Source organism: Euprymna scolopes, chromosome 39 (assembly GCF_053919585.1).
Source record: "Euprymna scolopes isolate OS-2025 chromosome 39, ASM5391958v1, whole genome shotgun sequence".
Lineage (NCBI taxonomy): Eukaryota > Metazoa > Mollusca > Cephalopoda > Sepiida > Sepiolidae > Euprymna > Euprymna scolopes.
The window spans coordinates 72,310,500-72,332,399 of record NC_136520.1 but is presented as its reverse complement, the minus strand read 5'-3'; the positions used below and the strand labels follow the sequence as shown (position 1 = coordinate 72,332,399).

General features: G+C 34.1%; 1 protein-coding gene across 1 annotated transcript in view; it reads left to right on the top strand.

The window, feature by feature from the left end:
- Window positions 1–21,900, top strand: part of LOC145263864 (polycystin-1-like protein 1) — an 842,774-nt gene that overhangs the window by 560,857 nt on the left and 260,017 nt on the right. Inside the window, exon 12 of the mRNA XM_080120938.1 lies at window positions 21,237–21,395. Coding sequence (XP_079977064.1) covers window positions 21,237–21,395 — 159 coding nt within the window. The remainder of the gene's footprint in view (window positions 1–21,236; window positions 21,396–21,900) is intronic.

Below are 21,900 nucleotides of genomic sequence, written 5' to 3'. Positions count from 1 at the left end.
TTTTCCATAAATTTATAATCGTTAAGTCCTATAAGGCGCATCCGGCGTTTCTCCTAAAAAAAAAAAAGAACTGAGTATGCCTATTATTCTAAGCACTGAACATTATAAATTTTCTGTTCTTATAAAAGGTGTTTCTTTTCTTTGTTTTTCTTTTTTGTTTTCTAGAGGCGGAAGACTTTAAGCTAAAATAAATCACAAAAAATATTTTCTACAAATATATGGTTTATTCTAAACATTAATTTTTGGCATTTGTAATTTAAAATACAACCTCGGGTATATGGTCCCTGTGGCTCGCACGTATATGGCGTAATCTAGAAGTCCAATTTTCGCAAACTCTAACCATTAAATTAGGTCGTATTTCTATAAATTTCGAGTTATACATGAATTAAAAAGTAAAAAATATTTTAATATTTTGATTGGAATAAGGATTCTAGATATAAGGTTTAGTTGTATTATATATTGCTTTTAGTCCTTATGAGGGGACATAAAAGTGGTGCAAAACTACTTTTGCTCGGGGAATTATTTTGGCTGTCCTTGTAATGTTATCTATACCAGGATTTCACAAACTTCAGGTCACCATGAACTCCTGAGGAGGGCAAAGGTTTTTCACGGATCACTAGCAAGATAATTTCTAAAAAATGAAATATAAAAATCATTAATTTCAAATTTTAATTTATACTTGTTCATTAGTTGTTCGTGTAATGATTTTACTATATTTTCGTGTTTACAACCGTTTTTTTTTTGTTTTTTTTTGATTAATCAGAAATTGTTGCATTTACGAACCATCCTGAAACGCTTTACACCTGTAGTTATGTATCATTTCTTTTTCCAGTAAAAAAGATCACTAATTAAATGTCTGCAGTCATTTAACTTTTTCATATAAAGCATTTGGTCCTCTTTAAGAAAGAGCCTCACTCACAGAGCCCCAGGTCTCCGTAGAGCCCACTTTGGGAAAGCCTGATCAACACTGACATTGCCAGAGAGTAAAAAAGGAACCTTATATTATCCTGGCCCCAGTCCTAAACTCCATATTACTTTTTATTATTATTATTATTATTATTATTATTATTATTATTATTATTATTATTATTATTATATTAAAGTTTTGGATTTGGTGGTTCCTTTTAATGAATGTCCGTCTCGATTGCAACGCTCAATATATTATTGAATAAAAATAGATACGATGGTATGACGTTATGGGAAAGAAAAAAAAAAGCTATAACATTAGAAAAATATCAACGTTTCGTCCCCATTTTTTTGGTGGGGGGCGGGGGGACTTCTTCAGGACGATAAAATGATTAAGGAAAATTATGATAAGCCGAAGGATTTTCGAGCTAACCCTTCTTCAAAGGTAATCATTTATAATGTGCAGAAAAAGTATGTTTTATATATATATATATATATATATATATATATATATATATATATATATATATGGTCCCAAATTAGAGCCTGTGTTAATGTGCAGTGTAACACGGATATAAGTTTAACCCGGATACAAGAGAGCTTTAGGGGCAAGTAAAGAAGTCTCTTATATCCGGGTTACCCGGTATTATTATTATTTTTTATTTTTCTTGATCAGCATGAAATATACTTATGCTAATACTGTGTTATGTAATTTAAGAATATACGTTATTATGATGAAGAGGGATTTTCGTGCTAGTCTTGAACGGAGTTCACTTGTTTTTATTTGTATAAAGTTTTTTGTTTGCTTTTTTTTTTTTTTACAAATGAGTCACCACAAAAGCCACTCGAGGATAAGGGTTAATGAGTATACGGCAGTCAATGGGACAATATCGTAATACTCGTTAGTAGTGGAAATTTGGTAAATTGGATTACTTAAGAGGACGGCTCATCAAGAACTTGTTTACGTTGGACTTGAAAACGACCACATTTAGTCAGCTGGAAAGCGGGGAAACAGAAGAGAGTTTCACAGGTGTGCAGTTCTAAGAAAGGAGCCTTAATCGTGGAATCTACTTTTAGGTTTATGCACAGATAAAGAGTGGGGGAAATTATTGATAGTGGTTTCAACTAGACGAGTGTTTATTGTGAAAGTTTGGCATGGGGAGACCACAGATTGGAGCTCAGGCGAGCACTTGGAATGAAAAAAACGATAGAGCAGAGACGGGCTCACAGCATCTCTTCTGTATACGCATATATATCTGTATGTATAGGGTTCCCTCCTAAACTAATTAACAGATCATTACTGAATGTTGGCAGCTGTAGTTAAAGCGTTTTTAGGGAGAAACATATGAGCAGAATCTCGCATTTGAAAATGCACAAATATCATATCAACCAATTGAGTGAGATGCCCTGAATATCAATTTTTTAAGACTCTTAAGCTTTGTTTTAGACATTTTTTTTTTCTAGAATCAAAATCATGTAAGGTTCAGCATCACGTCTTGATCTGAATCATCATAAATTAGCATATTAAACATCTATTAGTGTTCATATATATATATATATATATATATATATATATATATATATATATAAAATAAAATTACAATTAAATTTACCAAAATGATCCAAGATATATATATTAGTTTTGAGGTGATGAATCGGAATCGGAAAATCGGAGGATTTGGGAGTACCGGAATAAAAAAAAAAATTGATGCCTATTTTCTGATGCCAAAACGGTTGTTTTTTTTTTTTTTTTTTTTTTTTTTTATTTTGTTTAAACCAAAATCTTCCATTGCTGGTAATAATAAAACATATTAAATATTTATTGATTTTAAATTACCAGTAAAGCTAAAATCTATAGATCATTCTCCAAAAATGTATTTTGACGTTTAGGAAAATATCTGCATATTTAATTTGTGTTTTTACGAAAATCGAGACAAATAACAATCTTATAGTTAAATAATTAGAGATTCATAAAGAATCGGAATCGGTAATTGTATCAGAATCGGGAAAAATAATCGGAATATATATATATATATATATATATATATATATCACTAATATATATACTTCTGTTTGTGTGTGTGTGTATATATATATCACTAATATATATACTTCTGTTTGTGTGTGTGTGTATATATATATATATAATCACTAATATATATACTTCTGTTTGTGTGTGTATATATATATATATCACTAATATATATACTTCTGTTTCTGTGTGTGTGTGTATATATATATATCACTAATATATATACTTCTGTTTGTATATATATATATATATATATATATATATATATATATATATATATATATATATATATATATCAAGTTGACAAGAAAGTTCTTGCGGTTTTTAATTTTTAAATTCAGACGAACACATCTCGGCTCAAACAAAAAATTATTGATCAAAACAAACACCACCAGAACCAACACACTTTTTTCAACGCAAAACAAGTGTATCTATGCCAATTACGTAAAAATCTTGCGTTCTGGTGGCGATGAAGCCGCTGAAGGCGTTTTTGATATCGTTTAGGTTTTTGAAGCATTTCTCACACAAAAAGTTGTCGAGATGTTTAAAAAACTGGTAGTCGGAAGGTGAAATGTCTGGAGAGTATGGCGGATGAGGCAGTTTTGTAGCCCAATTCGTTCAACTTCTGTAGGGTTGGTTTAGCAATGTGCGGTCGAGCATTGTCGTGGAGGAGAATTGGGCCTTTTCTGTTGACTAATACTGGATGTTTTGTCGAAGTTTCTGGTGCATTTCATCTATTTGTTGACAGTAAATTTCTGCCGTAATTGTTTCGACTGCATTAAAAAAATAATAATAATGGATGAGACTGGTCGCAGATCACCAAACAGTCAGCATAACCTCCTTTTGATGCAACTTTGGCTTTGGGAAGTTTTGTGCAGCTTCATCGGCGTTTAAATACTGAGCTGAGCGGCACTAGTTGTCGTAAAAAAGCTACTTTTTATCGCAAGTCACAACCCGGTCGAGAAACGAGTCGTTCTTGTGTAAAAAAAAAAAAAAGAAAAAAAAGGGAAATGACACATCAGAACGACGTTTCTTTTAACAACTAGTCCTTTACTTTTCCATGTTTATATATATATATATATATATATATATATATATATATATATATATATATATAACCATATTACTTTTCATACTCGCATTTTTCTATTGTAATATATATATCGCGCATATTTGTGTATATGTGTGTGTATATATATATATATATATATATATATATATATATATATGGTGTGTATAAGTGTGTGTATATATATATACACACACATACACGGCATATATTTGTGTGTATATATATATACACACGGCGTACATTTGTGTTTGTGCGTGTGTGTGTGTATGTATATATATATATATATATATATATATATATATATATATATACGGCGTATATTTGTTTGTGTATATATATTAGTTTAGCAGGAAGGATTTTGCGACATTTTTAATTTTGATTTCGCGAGGCACTCATTTATTTAGGGTTTTTTTTTTTTTGTCTTTCCAATCTCTCAAGTGGTTGTAAATCGTTTTATACGGTTATGTCTAATTCAGAAATAAGTTCACGAACAGTTGTGCATCGATTGGCTTTGACTGACGCTTTTTATTAATTGTTGTGAACATCTGGTGGCAGACCACAACGGGCACAACGCTCATAAGCTTCAAGACTCTTGTCACTGCCACGAAATATCTTAAACCACCATTGTGCTATGCGTTCAGTAGTGATTCCTGGATCAAACGCTTCTTTGATAACGGGAGCTGTTACAGCAACTTTGCGGCCTAGCTTGAATTGAAATAAGAAAATTGTGCGAATTTGCTTTTTTTTTTTTTCATCCTGTATTCAATGTTCTGAAAAAAAGACATAATTGTTTTAAAACGATTGTAAATTAAACGATTAGAGCGGAAAGCATTAAGTAAACATATTATCACGAAACCTTTTTTGAAAAAATATCATTTAGAAATCAAGATTAAAAATTTCGCAAGAACTTTCTCGTCAACCTAACGAAAAAATACTCAAGCTGAGATTGCAACAAAAACCTAAAGACAGTGAGTCAAGTGCGATAACTATTAGACCAGCTTGCCACGTTCTTTAAAAGGTGTTTTCAAACCTGCTTATTCTTAACATAAAGGAGTTGTCATGTTTCACGACTACGCATGCGCGGTCGTGAAACAGTTCACAGGCAGATAAAAATCTGATCCCCCCCCCCTCAAGTACCTAGTTTTCAATTATTACTGCTTAGCAGCGCTTTTGTCCGGATGAAAACCGATTAAAAAGTTCTCCACATTTTTTAATATTCTATATATATCAAATTTCAAGTCTGTAGATAAACAATTCGTTGAGCATATAATTTGAGAAGTGTCCTTACGTGTGCACGCACATTCTCACTCGTGTGTGTGTGTGTGTGTGTGTGTGTGTGTGTGTGTGTGTGTGTGTGTGTGTACACAACAATAGAATATATAAATGCTGAACGAAATGAAACTCGGAATATCCTGTGTAGCTTAATTGCCATATATATTTTCATAACTTACTACCTAGTTCTACCTATGTATTGTGCACTGTTGAAGTAAATACTGAAAAATTTACGCATAAAATTATATCTTTGTGTGTTAATCTATGTGAATGTGAATATATATATATATATATATATATATATATATATGTATATATATATATATATATATATATATGACTACTTCATTTAATCACATAAATTACCATTTTTATTGCTATCAACCCATTTTTTGAAGTCTTGGTTTTTGTTAAAACAGTATATGAATGCGCAATTATGAAATATGATAATTTTGAAGCTTACAATTTCAGTCCTCTCTTTTTGGCTTAAAATTTATAGGTAACGCTTACTGAATTATATAAACCCAGTAAAATTCGGAATACTACAAGACGCGCACACACACACACACACACACACACACACACACACACATATATATAAATTTATTTATTCCCGGTAGAAAGATATCCAAAAATTAAGAATAATTGAATTTCAACAAGGGTCGTTGATAGTGTTCAATCAAAGAGAGAAAATGATATTGTTTTTATTATTCTTTATGTATTCTTTGTGACTCTCTATATATTATTCTTTATGTAAATATGTATATATATATATATATATATATATATATATATATATATATATATATGTATATATATATATGTATATATATATATATATATATATATATATATATATATATATACATACAACAATAGAATATATAAATGCAAAACGAAAATGAAATGCGGAATATCCTGTGTAGCTAAATTGCCATATATATTTTCATAACTTATTACCTAGTTCTACCTATGTATTGTGCACTGTTGAAGTTAATACTGAAAAATTTACGCATAAAATTATATCTTTGTGTGTTAATTTATGTGAGTAAATGAAGTAGTCGTATATATATATATATATATATATATATATCAGGTAGAAAGATATCCAAAAATTAAGAATGATTGAATTTCAACAAGGGTCGTTGATAGTGCTCAATCAAAGAGAGCAAATTATATTTTTTTATTATTATTCTTTATGACTCTATTTACATAAAGAATAATATATATATATATATATATATATATATATATATATATATATATATATATATATATGGAACCTTTTTAAATGGAAAAAATCTATATAATATCCTGCTTCTTCCTTCCTTAGTCCATACGTTACGTTTTGAAAAGAAAAATAGTAGTAGTAATAATAAGAATACTACTACTACTAATAATAATATACCAACGTTACACAGCTTGTTACCTAGAATATATATTCTATAATTTATAATAATGAGTTCAATAGTTTAGGATTTTAGCAAACACATACGCACCAATACTTAAACCTTAATTAGTCCAACTTAATTGGTTGGACTGGACTCACTAAAATAGGAGTAAATATTAGACATCTGGTTGGATGCCCCATCCCCTAGAAAAAAAAGGTTAAGGAAAATGAAAAAAAAAAAAAATCCCTTAATTTCACTTAAGGGAACAACGAGGATGCTAAAAAGAGCTCTCGGTTGGTTTCAATAAAAAGCAGGGCAATGTTGGCAGCTAGTTAGACTGCCCCATACCCTGCGTTGCAATCTTCAAAGGAAGAAAAAAAAAAATTAAAAACGTTTTATTTTGATTCTTCACACTATTGTTCTCGTCTTAAGTGTCATTTTTTCAAAACGTTTTGGTCGATGTAACCTCCGACCTTCTTGTCGAACTCGGAAATTCGGACACAATGGAACCCTTTATTTTACTTCACGGGGGTAGTGTGCTCTCATTTCATTAGACATGACTGGATAGAGATCCCAAGTAATTCGCAATTGTATTTTTCGGTCGCCCACACTAAGAATTGAACCTTCAACCTTCAGGAGAATAACTCTTTTTAAAATTGATTTTTTCTAGTACTCTAACCATGTACGACGGCTCCTTTCGGAATTCCCAAGTTCTACAGAAACATTTTCTAGTTCAACAAGATACATTTGAAGTAAGTTGAAAATGACATTCAAGATGAGAACAGTAGTCTGAAGAATTTAAATAATACGACTAACCAATCCTCATCTCAAAAATTCAGAAACGTTTTTATTTAATTCTAGCGAGGTGGGGGGGGGCGTCTTTGCCCGGTAATAAAATATGCTTAAATATGATTTTTTTTTTTTTTTTTTTTTTTTTTTTTTAACACAGTGATCACCACTTGTCAAGGCCCGGAAGCCACTCAGGGATAAGGGTTATTGCAAGTACATTACGTTAGTGTGGAGATTTGATGAAGTGTTTAATTAAGGGGGCGGTTCATTGGTAATTTGTTAACATTGGACTTGAAGACATCCAAGTTGTAGTCCGGAGGGAAGCAGGCAGACGGAACAGAGTTCCAGAGGCGTGCAGTTCTAAGAAAGAAGCTTTGTTCATGGAATCCGCGTTTTGATTTAGGCACAGATATAGAGTGGGGGAAATTTTTCACAGTGGATTCAGCTAGACGGGTGTTTTTTGTGAAAGATTGGCGAGGGGGGACCAGAGATTGGAGTTCAGACGAGCACCTGCCATGGAAATAACGATAAAACAAGGATAGGCTTGCAACATCTCTTCTGTGGGAGAGAGGTTGCAGGGTAGAGAAAAGGGCATCCCCCACTAAGCCACAAAATCTATTTTGTACTCTGTCAAGGCAGGATAGGCTGTTTTTAGCAGCTCCTACCCAAATATGGCAACAGTATTCCATCCTTGGACGTACTTAGCTTTTATATAGATAGAGAATTGCATCAGTAGTGAGATATTTTCTGGAGCGGTAGAAGGATCCCATTATCTTTCCAGCGACCTTGGCAACAGACTTGATGTACGTGTTCCATTTCAGATTAGGAACAACTTTATATCGAATTTTAATTTGTTCAGATTCCGTATATATTATAAAGCTGTGATTTCAAAAGTTAAAAAAAAAAATTTTTTTAAAAAAATGTATTTGGGTGCCATCAGCTAGAATTGAAACCAAAATCAAAACTGTAGCATTCAAAGCTGGTGACGTATACACTGCACCTCTCACATAAACTGATTAAAAATAAACTAAGATGAATGCAGAAAACGTATAAGGATTTTTTTTCAATTTTGATCACTTAAAAACTATTTTAATGGGCTAAAAATCCCTTAAAAACTATTTTAACAGGCTAAAAATCCCTTAAAAACTAGTTTAACGGGCTAAAAATCCATTAAAAAAAAATTATAATCGCTTGAGACTCCTAGCGCCACTCTGCGACTTTTCGGAAGCGATAGAGTTTGGAAAATGGAGACAGACATAGTGAGTTTTATAAATTCGATATAAAGTTGTTGCTTTCTTTATTTGTTTTTTTTTTTTTATCTAGCTTATTTAAACTTTTTTGAGGGGTGTGTGCGATTTTTTTTTCTTTATATGGGAGTACCATATAATGACCCAAGGCAATTCAAAGATAAGGGTTAATGAGTGTACGCAGGGTTACATGTATAGTATTACTACGTGTTACAATTATATATATATATATATATATATATATATATATATATATATATATATATATATATTTGTTTATTGTTATATAAACATGGTCACATCCTGCTGCTACAAATAGCCACTTGTTTCAATCAAACAACAGATATCATCAGGCAGCGACTTGACTATTCAAAAGTTCAATGAATAACCATTATTATTATTATTCATTGAACTTTTGAATAGTCAAGTCGCTGCCTGATGATATCTGTTGTTTGATTGAAACAAGTGGCTATTTGTAGCAGCAGGATGTGACCATGTTTATATAACAATAAACAAGTATTATTAGATCTTTTTATTGAGCACTATCTAACAACCTCGTTGAATTCATTAGTCCATTACTTTTGAATAAAAAACCCCGAGTATATATATATATATATATATATATATATATATATATATATATATATATATATATATATACATACAAGGCTGTCGGCACTTATCAAGGCCTGAAGGCCACTCAAGGATAAGGGTTAATGAGTGTACAGTGGTTACCAGGACAACGTAGTAATTATTATTGGTGTAAATTAGTTGTCTGCATCGTACTTGATAACGACCATATTGTAGTCAGCTGGGAAGCAGGCCTGCAGAACAGAATTCGTTAGACAGGCATTTCTAGGACAGAAAATTTGTTCATGGAACCTGTGTTTAGATTTAGGCACAGATGGAGTAGAGGAAATTGTTGATAGTGGTTGTAGCTAGTCGGTGTTTTTTGTGAAAGTTTGGCAAGGAGGGATCATAGGTTGGAGTTCAGTCGAGCACTTGCCAAGAAAATAACGATATAGCAGAGACAGGCTCGCAGCATTTATTTGAGATCATTTTGAGAAAGGGGTTGCAGGAAAGAAAAAAAAGGGCATCACTCACTAGGTTTTGGAGCTGGCCTTGAATTCTGTCAAGGCAGGATATATGCTCTGAGCAGCTTCTGCTCAGGTGTGGCAGCAGTACTCCATTTTAGGGCGCATTTATACAGGTAGAGAATAACGGTTCAGCTTAAAATTCCATATAGGTTTCAGAATTCGAAAAGATGCACCTGAAAAAGTTAAGAGGTTGTATCGGGTCAAACATTATTAATATAACCAACAAGGTGAGAATAATAGTCCGAATAATACAGGTTTTGAATATAGTTTCAAACCTGTAAATAATATAAGTCCAAATACTTCGGAAATATCGTCGAAATCAATTAATTACAAAAATTGAATTCTTCTTCTGAAGGTTGAAGGTTCAATCCTCAGTGTGGGCGACCAAAAAGACAATTACGAATTACTTAGGACTTCTGCTCACTCATGGCTGACGGAACGAGAACATGTTACCCCCGTGCATTAAATAAAGGATTCCATTTGAAACCTCGTACAGATTCCAGAGTTCAACAGAAAGATACCCGAATTTGACAATATACACCTGAAGAAGGTTGGAGGTTACATCGACCGAAACGTTGTGAAAATGAAACTCAAGATGAGAGCAATGGTCTGAAGAATCCAAATAAAATTCACTTTTTGTTTTAGTAAAAGTCATGTACAATCCACAAATCAAATATGGACGCAAACAATTTCAATAAAAACAAATACGCCATCTGGTGGGTAAAATAGGAAACAATAAGTGAGCTATTGTCAGAAAAGTTACTCAATTAGAAGATCCAACTATTGATATCTTCGTTGATTGTTGCTGTATTTCAGCTGATCTATTCAGCAAACCTTTCTTGTTCATTACAATATATATATATTTTTTTCTTGTTCATTACAATATAATGAAAGAAGGGGAAGAAAATGCCGTTTCTTTATTCTTTTGTCGTTTTCGTCATTTTTCGTTTTTATTTCATTTTTTTTTTTTCATTTGCTTCTTTAACTTTTTATCTTTGCCCCCCTCCCTTTCTTTTCCTTTTTTACTTTTCATTGTCTTTTTTGTTTTTTCTTCTATTGTTTAACCTTTTTTCCTTTTTCCCATATCTTATTCCTTTCTCTCTTTTCACCTTCTCTTTTATTTTCTCCTTTCTTTTTTTCCTTTTTCTGTCCTTTTTTCTCTTTTTCTGTCCTTTTTTTGTCCTTTTTCTTTCACTCCTTTTTTATTTCCTTTCTCTTTCTTTCCTTTTTCCTTTTACTTTCTCTTTTTTTCCTTTCTGCCTTCCTCGTTTTTCCTTTCTGCCTTCCTCTTTTTTTTTCCTTTCTGTCTTCTTCCTCTTTTGTCTCCCTTTTTCGTCCTTCCGTTCAGTTTTCCTCCCTTCCCCTTCTCTTTTCTTTTTTTTACTTTTCCTTTGTCTTTCCTACCCCCCATCTCTTTTCATTTGTTTCCGTTTTTTCTCTCGTCTTGCTACTCACTTGGTCTACTTTTCTTCTCCCTTTTCCCTTTTCAAATTTTCATTTCTTTTTTTAATCCATTCCTTATAAATTAATCTAAAATATTCTCCAAATTTACAGAGAGAAGGAATGGAAACACAAATAAGTAAATACATCCCCTAAAATATTTTTGTCACAAAAAGAAACAAAAAAAAAAAACCCGCATGAAATAAAAAAAAAAATTTTTTTGTCTCAACTAAACTATCCATGATGATTTTCACAAGCTTTTATCTGAGTTCAATTAAAGTAAAGTTCAAATGTCAGGAATCTAATCTTGCCAGTTTTGTATTTGTTTTAAACCACCAGCAGTTGTCCTTATTGCCTCTCTCCAATCTATTTCCAGCCTCCTTCCCTTCTTAACAGATAATTAAACAAACGTGGACAGATAAAGTGGATGAGTGTTTGCCCCCCCCCCTCTGACAAACTTTTACCTTTAAATAACTCTTACTAATCTCCTCCTCCTCCTCCTCTCTAACCACCATCCCTCCCAATGGGAAATTGAGGTTGATCCCTAAGACAGAAAGTTGTGCAAGAATCTGGTTCTCTTTTCTTCGACTCCCCCCCCCACTCCTCTTCAAGAAAAGACGTTGCTAGCCTTTCTCTACTCTATCGTTATTCTCATGGTAGGTACTCGACTGAGCTCCATTCTCTGGTTCCTCTGTGCAAAACATTTACAGCAAAACTTGTCTAACATCAATCGCTGTAAAGAATTTTCCTTTCTCCATCTGTGTACCTTAACGGAAATATTACGGACAAATTTTATTTCCTAGAACTTCCCATTTGTAGAATACGATGCTGCAGGGCTGCTTCCCAGCTGAATATCACATGGTCGTTTTTTGGTTCAATATTAACAAATTATTGCCACTTAAATAATCAGATTCTTGTAAGAGAACACGTATGGGCGGGTGTGAGAGAATCAGCAGCAGCCGAAGGATAGCTGGCTAGCAAAAATATCAACAGCAGCAACCGTTAAAGCATGTATGCAAATTAGTAAGAGTGTGCAAGCTTGCGTCACAAGAAAAGGAAAGAAAAATACACCATGTGGTTGAGAAGAGAAACAATTTGCAACCGGGCAAGATGGATGTGTAAATATGAGGGTGAAGAAGCACTGACCCTAGCCAGTTGAGAGAGTGACAAGGACAGAGACTTTTAAAAAGCACATGTGTGTACAAAGACTTTTGCGAGATAATGAAATGCATTTTTGGGGGAAGAATCACGAATAAATGCATTTCATTTGCACTTTTTAAAAAATGTTGGATTTTTATTTATTTCCTATTTGCTTTTGTTTGTTCCTGTAACAGCACATTTTGACCATCGTTTCCAATCCTCTCATAGTCTTGTTCATCGCCAACTGACAATCTATTTAACCTTTATCCTTGAACTAGCCTGGGTGCCCGACGTTGCCTGGGTGTTTGTAGGTGTGTGTTGAGCAAAAAAAAAAAAAACATGACGCGTTAGCTGCTGCACCTATCGTCAAACCAGAAGTGACGTAGGTTCAAATTAAGGCTAGACAATCAAAAAGAGACGATGACTTTTGAAAATATCGGTGAAAAAAGCGACACCTTCCTGTAGAAAAGTGCCCAGTTTAGGATGAAGGAATTAATGTTTTGGGCCAAATTTTCGATATTTGTTGTCCGAAGGGTCGAGCTTCAAAACGATATCTATCTCATGAAAATCCATCGCCTCTGTCAAAAGTTTTTGCAAGACATACAAGCATACATACATACACACACACATTTTCGCTTTTATATATATACTAGCGGGGGTACCTGGCGGTGCCCGGGTGTTTGTAGGTGTGTATGCAGGAGAGGGTGATCCTGTTTTAATATTAAAAAAAAAACGCTGTGTTAAAATTTGGAAAAACCAAAACAAAGCAAAACAGCAAACAAACGTAAAAAAAAAAAAGAAAAAAAAAATGTGCAAAAGAGGAAAAAATGTTTAGGTAGGAAGATAGGCTCGAACCCGAAGCATCGAGGCTAAGGCGGAAAAAAAAGCCTGACACGTTACCCCTACGCCAAAGACACATACAACTGAGAACGGATAAAATTAAACCTTTAAAAACACTTGCAAGTGGTTTAAACTAACGTCAATGCTTTCTAGGTCAAACACGACGTCATTGTCGTAGTAGCAGGAGGAGAGAAAATGAAGGAACGATTTTTTCGGCACCCCTCCTTGTAGAAAAGGGTCCAGTTTAGGGTGAAGGAATTAATGTTTTTAGCCAATTTTTCGATATTTGTCGTCCAAGATGTCGAGATTCGAAATGATACCGAACTTGTGAAAATCCGTTGCCTTTGTTGTGTAGGCCTCAGCTTGCGGGCTTTGGGGAGTGTGGAGCCACCCTTTAATTGCCATTGCTCCCAGGTCCACTCCTTACCAGTGGTAGTACCTATTAGGGTCCCAACTATATTAAAAAGATTTTCTTCAAAATCACTGGATTCGGCATAAAATAATTTGAAAGGGTTGATATGCCGTAAAACAAAAACAGTCAAACCAATCTACCACATATTACATTCTACATTCTACATGAAAACAAATAAAAATGCGGCAAGCCCCACAAAAGCAAGGGGCCCTGAATCCGTTTATTATCCTTTTTCACTATAATGAGCAAGGTTTTCACCTGATCTGTGTACTGTTTTTTCTAACTCTTATGGGGGGGGGGATTTGCTTCATTTTTGGTAATGTTAAAAACTAGAGGTTTGTGTCATTAATATTATAAGCTTCATTACAGTAAAATAAACACGTTCTACATGAAAACAAATAAAAACGCGGCAAACCCTACTGAACAAGGGGCCCAGGATCAGTTCAGTATCCTGTTTCACTTTTATGAGCAAGGTTTTCAGCTGATCTGTGCATTGTCTTTTCAAACTCTTATGGAGGGTCTGCTTCAATGGCTTCTTGGATAGAAATCATCTGTATGACCAAACCAGGAAAGCCGTCTTGAGAAGAGAATTTGCTGCCGAGAGGATATGTTGCAACAAGAACAAACAACAATTTGATATGAACTGTTGCTAATTCATATCAAATGGTACTCTCTCTCTCTACCATGCTGAAAGGTTGCTCACACCTGAGAGTATCCTGTGTGCCATGGTTTGTCCTTGCCTGGAGTATTGTTGCCACATTTGGGCTGGTGCATCTGTCAAAAGTCTCTTGCTTCTAGGCAAGGTTAAAAAAAAAGATTCTGAACTATCAACTAAACTCCAACCTCTGTCCCATCGCCAAAATGTGGCATCCTTCTGCCTGTTTTATAAGTATTTCAATGGCAAGTGCTCTGATGAACTAGTACCCTCTCGACAACAAAGTCCCCGACAAACTCAACAAGCAGCAAACTCCCACCTCTACACTGTAGAGATCCCTAAATGCTGTAAAGCCTTCTACTCGGATAGCTTTTTTCCTCAGATTGCTGCACTTTGGAATTTCTCCTGCTTCTCTGACTCTACTGACATGCAGAAATTCAAGTGTAAACAGATATCTCACTGTCCAACTCCATAAATAGTATCCCTGCAAACCTGGTCCCAAATAGCAGACCCTTACAACTGTCAATAAAAAAAAACTACTATATAAAAATAATCTATGATATAAAAGGCAAAATGTGTTTGTGTGTGTGTTTGTATGTCTGCCAAAAACTTTCCACACGGTCACAGATCCTGGCAAGATAAGTATCGTCTTGAAGCTCGATATCTCGGACGACAAATATCGAAAAATTGGCCAAAAACATTAATTCCTTCCCCCTCAACTCGGCTGTTTTCTACAAGTCGCTTTTTTGTTGTTGACATTTCCGCAAATCATCAGATCCGTTGGATTGACTAGTCTTAATTCCAACGTTCGCGACTTCTGGTTTCGCCATAGACGCATCGATTAAGATGTTATTTTTTTTTTTTTTTTACCTTCTTTTTCTCCTTTGCATTACGGGTTCGAGCCTACCTGTCTGCCTACTACCTCCGTTTTTTTTTTTTTTAACATCTCTCTCCACCAGGGCTGCTTACTGTTGTTTTGACCCCACCCCCCTGCTACTACCACTTTTTTTTTTATCTGGGTTCCTTACTACACCATCTCCACACACCCTGGCAACGCCAAATACCCCTGCTTGTAAAGAATAATAATGTTTCTATATAATAATGATTTTGATGGTAGAAATAAAAAAGATTCATTGTTCTCTCTCGTTTCATTTTTCTTCGGGTGAAGTTTTCTAAAATCAAAAGGGTTCCTTCCTAGGAGCTAACACTTGATCTCTATATGAGATACCTTTACCTTTCAAGCACTGAGTTTGTAAAAAAGTTGAGAACATTATTTTCCTCTCCTCAATTGACCGTTTAAATGTTATAATAGACCTTTCTTGTGGTCTCTTGGTCTTACTAGATTCCAGAACGAGCATTCTTCTAGTCTGGTGGAGTATCCAGCTTCGTGCTGTTACTTGAGGTGACATCATTTGGAGAATTTGAACCATTCCTCAGAAAAGCCAAAGTGGTTAGCCATACTGAGATCTTATTTGAGCTGTGAATATTGATTTTGAATATTTAGTCAGTCTTTACTTGTAGGGGAATTATCCTTATGCCTGGTTGTCCTGACAAACCCTTGTACAGAGAAACCCTAGACACTTGAAAATAGTGTCTAATAGGCATTCAAGTTCTCTCCAGTGTATATGTGTGTCTGTATACCCAGCTAAAGTTAAAAACTACGAAACAAACACTCACAAAGTTGGAATACTCAAGGATAGTGCCTAGTAGGCATTCAAATGTCTTCACAAATGTCACATTACTATATCAATTCATAGTGGTAGTGGGTGTGACCCAACGGGTCAAGTGTATGTCTCAGATTCTTACTATATTCATTTTTACTTCTGACTGAATAAAATGTGTTTTTTTAATTTATAAGTTTTTCATTTTATTCGCCCTCGCCCTTTCATTCAGCTTATAGACTCTAAACTACCTCCAACCTCTTCCCCAACCTCTGATATTATCCCATGAGATGCAGAAGTGATTGTTTCATTATTATTGTTGCTACTATTATTATTGTTGCTACTATTATTATTGCTATTATTATTGCTATTATTATTATTGTTGCTATCATTGTTATTATCATTATTGTTGTTGTTATTATTGTTATTATTATCATTATTGTTGTTGTTATTATTGTTATCATTATTGTTGTTATTATCATTATTGTTATTATTATCATTATTGTTGTTGTTGTTATTATTGTTGTTGTTATTATTATCATTATTGTTGTTATTATCATTATTGTTGTTATTATTCACTCACTAGGGGTTTTCATACAGGCCAGAATACTCTTTGAGAACAACTATTGGTGTTCCCTGGAGTTTGAGTGACAAGTCTCCCCAGGTTTCTTGCACTCTCCACCTCTTTCGATACCATTTACAAATTAATTTACGTTACCGCAACAACCGTTTACCATTGATTTCTCGTTGGTAGCAGCTATTGGTTCTCACTAGAATTTGAGTGGGAATAAGCCTCCTCAAGATCCCAGTCTTCTTCGCATTCATCCAGTGGAGGTCTGGTTAGTGCTTTTTCTCCTTGGTCTTTGAATCCTCCTCTTGGATTATTTGGTGCTGTGCCAATCATGCTGACGCCAGTTTGTTTGTTTGTTTTTTTTGGTGGGGGGGAGTAGAAGGGAGGGAAAAAAGAATAGAGAGGGAGGGGTTGAAGGATTATTATTATTATTATTATTATTATTATTATTATTATTATTGTTGTTATTATTATTGTCGTCACCATTATCATTATTGTTCTTGATGTCAGGCGGTATTTATCTCTTCAGACCAGACATATTATTCCCTCCCACATTACTACAAGCATGGGTCAGCTGACTGCCATGATTACCGCCCATCCCTGCACAGCATCATCCCTTCCAGATTCATCATCGTCATAGCTAAAAAAAAAAATAAAAAATAAAAAAATTATACCTTTTGTTAAAACTTTTCATCTGGCGCCATTAAATCTCATTTTGGTTAGAAGTTGATATTTTTAAATTGATGTGTTAGAATAGAAATCCTGAGTTTCTTTTGTTTTGTTTATATATATATATATATATATATACGCTAGTAACAAATCTTGAAAAGGATTAAATACATTGTTTTCTTTATTGAAATTACTTAGAATTTAGAGCATGTCTATTCATCAAATTAGAGGAGAAAAACTATTGGATTTAAAAGGTTCTCCTTTTCTCTCTCACTCTTTCTGTTTAAATAAAGCCTATGAGGGGGGGTTTCTTAGAACTACACCAAACATTGACTGATTATATATATATATATATATATATATATATATATATATATATAATCAATTTTAACTGAAACGCTAAATTCCTTTGTAAAGAGAAAAAGAAAAAAGAAAAAAATGAAGTAAAAACAAAAAAAAAACTTAGACGTGTGCATGCAAGTTTTATATTTTTTCTAAACAGTTCACCTTGTAATTAAAAAATATATATTTGAGCTGAGATCGAAACCAAAATCTAAAGACAGTGAGTCAAGTACGATAACCATTGAGTCAGCTTGACATGATCTTTAGGAAGTGTTTTCAAGCCTACTTATTCTTAACATAAGGAATCTTTCATGTGAACAATTTACGTATGTGCGTTCGTGAAGCAGTTGACAGATAAAAATCCGATGGCCTTCCCCCTTCCACGTACCAATTTTTCGATTTTAACCCCTTAGCAAACATTTTTTTCCGGATGAAAACCGATTAAAAAGTTTTCCACGTGTCTGAATACCGTTTATACCAAATTTAAAGTTTGTAGATACAAAATTCGTCAAGTTGAAAAGTGTCCTCTCACACACACATACATACATACACACACACACACATATATATATATATATATATACATGGTGACCCCCAAAAAAACAGGACATTCATTTGTTTTTCTGAGCATTTTACAGTCAACGGAGAAAAAAGGGCAGAGGCCCTAGTGTTTTGATGTGATGTTTTGAATATAATAAACTAGTTATAACCAAGTTTCATTTCATTCGGACAAAACACTAAGAAACGGGGCTTAATTATAGTTGGGACCCGGTTTTTTTTTGGGGGGGGGTCACCCTGTGTGTGTATATATATATATATATATATATATATAATGTGTGTGGAATGAGTTACCATTTATCAAAACCCAGAAGCCACTCAAGAGTCAGCATTAAAGAAGATTGTGTAGTATCTGTTCTGATGCTACGCTTCACCTTTTTTTGTCCTCAGTCAGTGAAGAAAAAATCCTTCATGACAGGCAAGTTTTATTTTTGTTCCTATCCAGAGTGTTCCTTTTTGGGGAGTTGGATTTTCCCCACATTAAAAGTTTCTTCCCCAGAACTGCTAGACTTTGGAACTCCCTTCAGGGATTCTGCTTTCCCAACTGTACTGACATGCAGAGGTTCAAGTGTAATGTGAACAAACATTTTTCTACTCATCTCCCTTCATAATGTCCCTGCAAATTATGTCTCCGATAGTAGCCCCCTACTTCAAAGTGCACTGTGCCTTGTTTGGGGTGAAAATTGATTTAAAAAAAAATAAAAAAAGCTCTGCCCTCGTGGGGAGACAAGTAAATAGGAACATCATGAGAGGATTGGAAACTATAAACAGGATTTGATTATTTAAGAAGACGGCTCAACAAGTATTTGTTAGCATTGTGCTTGAAGATGACTGTTGTAGTCAATTGGGAAGCATTCTTGTGGATTTTGTATTCTACAGATAAGAAATTCTCAAAAAAAAATCCAGTTTTTTTTTTTTATAGTTATTGACAGACAAGTTTTGGTGTGAATGCTTTACGGGGTTGACTAGAAATTGGAGTTCAGTCGGGCACCTACCACGAAAATAACAATGGAGTAGAGAAAGACTAGTAAGGTCAATATCATAAGTCATTCTTGAAATGAGAACAATCTACAAGATACAACTGCTGACGAGTAGCAATTTTTTTTATGAATCATCGGTTATCAAGGTGAAAAGCCATTTGAGGATAGAGGTTAATTAGATGGATTGTCAGTTAAATTTATTTCTCACTTCATGCTGGCCCTGATGCTACCAGATCAGGCTGTCTCTCTCTTTTTTTTTTTTTTTTTTTTTTTTTTACATAGGCATCACCAATTATCCAGGTCAAGAGGCCGCTCGAGGATAAGGGTTAAAGAGTGTACAGTAGGAATTGGACAATATAGTAATCGTTAATAATGGAAATTTGGTAAATTTGTTAACTTATATGGAACGGATCATCAAAAACTTGTTTACGTTAGACTTGAAGACAACCATATTGTAGTCAGCTGAAGAAATTTGGAATTAACTGGTGGTGTTATTAGGAAATTAGCAGGAAATCTCTTTTACTCAGCGTTTCCAGATTAATAGTCATCATCAATATTATTTCTATTGATACTTTGATTTTAATTGTACTTCTGTCAGTGCTGTGAAGGCCTCCTTATTAAAATTGCGATTGATAAGTGGTGTGAGGGACCCCAGTGTTGTTCTTTTATTGTCACTATCAACATAATTTCTCTTCATATTTGGATTTCAACATGAAGTGTTGAAATTAAGTTTTGCTTTTGAAATTGCCGAATACCGTTAAATGATTGTGAAAAAAAAAAAAAGTTTTCAGCTTGCAATTTTCTCGGCACAAAAAACGATAATCCTTTTTCTTTGCCCGTTTCTACGAAAAAACCGAACGACATGCGAATCAAATGACTCCAGTCAAGAAAGGAACGTTTTTGCAATGAAAGAAATACCGGCTTTTTAATTTGCTCAAATTCGACTGCGTATTAATTTGCATACGTCACCTCTTCGTTTCCTATCAGTCGGGTTTCGAGTTGGAGTGTCGGTGACCTTTTTACAATACGCACACGCCACACTTGGACACTTGTTTCCATGACTGTTGTCACATATTTGAAAATTATAAAGAATTCAAAACGTAAAGACCTTTTTGCAAAATTATTGCATTTGGCATTAAAATAATCCGAGAAATACTTGCTATATCGTAACAAAAAAAAACCCAACCAAACCAAACACCATGAATAAATATTTGTTCTTCGCGATTACATCGCATTTCAACCTTGTGCCATACATGGTATTCTGTATACGGCATAATCACATTGATACATAGGTTCTCGTTAGATCACTAAGGTTAAGCAACATTGAGCCTGATCAGTACCTGATGAGTGACCAATTTGAGAATACTAGGTGCTGTATGTAGGAGAATGTCAACACCACACTGCAAGAGTTGCGAAAACCGAATGTCGTCACCTCTCCTAACGGGATATATACATGCGACTGGGAACAGCTTGTGAATTTCATACTCCCATAAAACTTCCTCCTTTGGAGGAAGTCGGTTAAACCCACCTTGGGTTAGTGCCACAGTTTCGTTTCTATTTTATACAAGCAACAAAGCAAGTTGTCGTCATTATTACAAAACGCATGAAAATTAATCATGTTTTATTAGTTGCTTGTATGCATTGTGTCCATGATCTTTTCAGACTGGGGGAACGCCACCTGCGACTATGTTGTTTCATAACTCGAAAAGAAAGTCAAACTAAAACAGTTGAAAGACAAAGGAGATTTATTTGACCTGATCTTCGTTTTAAATCACTAACCAGTGGAGTCGTGTAGAGATAGAGATCAATAATCGTGTTTCAATTGAATCTTATCAGCACATTTGAAATTAACATGTTTATATGTGCAGTGCTACCAAGGAACTGAAGACTTCTCTCCCTCCCTCTCTCTTTGAACCTTGTGATGTCGCATCCTCACAGTCTTGCAATCATAACCTTGAGTTCAGCAAGATGGTGGCAGTTGTTTTCATTTCCCGTTTTCAACTAACCAATTTCTAAACCAGTGAGTTTACTCGCCCAATATCTAACGTAATTGTTTAATGTCAAATATTGAAAAAAAAAAAAAATCTGAAATCAATTCTTTTTTTTTGTTGTTGTTTTGATTATTTAACTAAGTTTTTCTTTTCTTGTGCTTATTTTTGCAGCTGGATAACCTCGTTTAATCAGGTTGGATTAGTGGTTGTGTCTGTGGATATTCATTTGAACAACACTGATACGTTCTACCATCTCGAATCACTTCTCTATGTGGACGAACCTCTGACAGACCTCACTCTCCATGGACCAACATTAGTCAATGCTCTGCGGTGAGTTAGTTTATAATAACCCTAAAAAAAAAAGAGTGTATTCTTTAAAAACTGCCGATGCATGTGTTCTATATTAAATAATGATATTATAGAAGAAATGTTGCAAAAATGTAGTTTTGTGTTTTTTACTTTGAGTCTTTGAAATACATGTTTACTTGGCATGACTTGGGAGCCTGGACAACCAATAAAAGAGTTAAAAATATGCGTGTAGCATCTTTCTTTTAAAACAACTCCCTCTCTCTAATATATATATATATATATATATATATATTATATCTATAAAAGTGAACGTGTCTGTCTGTCTGTATACATTTCCCTACGCAATAACTCTGTCAATTTTTAATCTATAGACTCGAAATTTGAAATACCGGGTACTGAGATTTGGGAAAATCGATCTGACGGGTGTCAGCCAGAAATTTGGCTGTTAAGGGGTCAAATTTCAACGATTTGACCTTTAAGAACTCTACCAAACTCCTCCGACAATTTTGGGTCTAGACACTTGAAA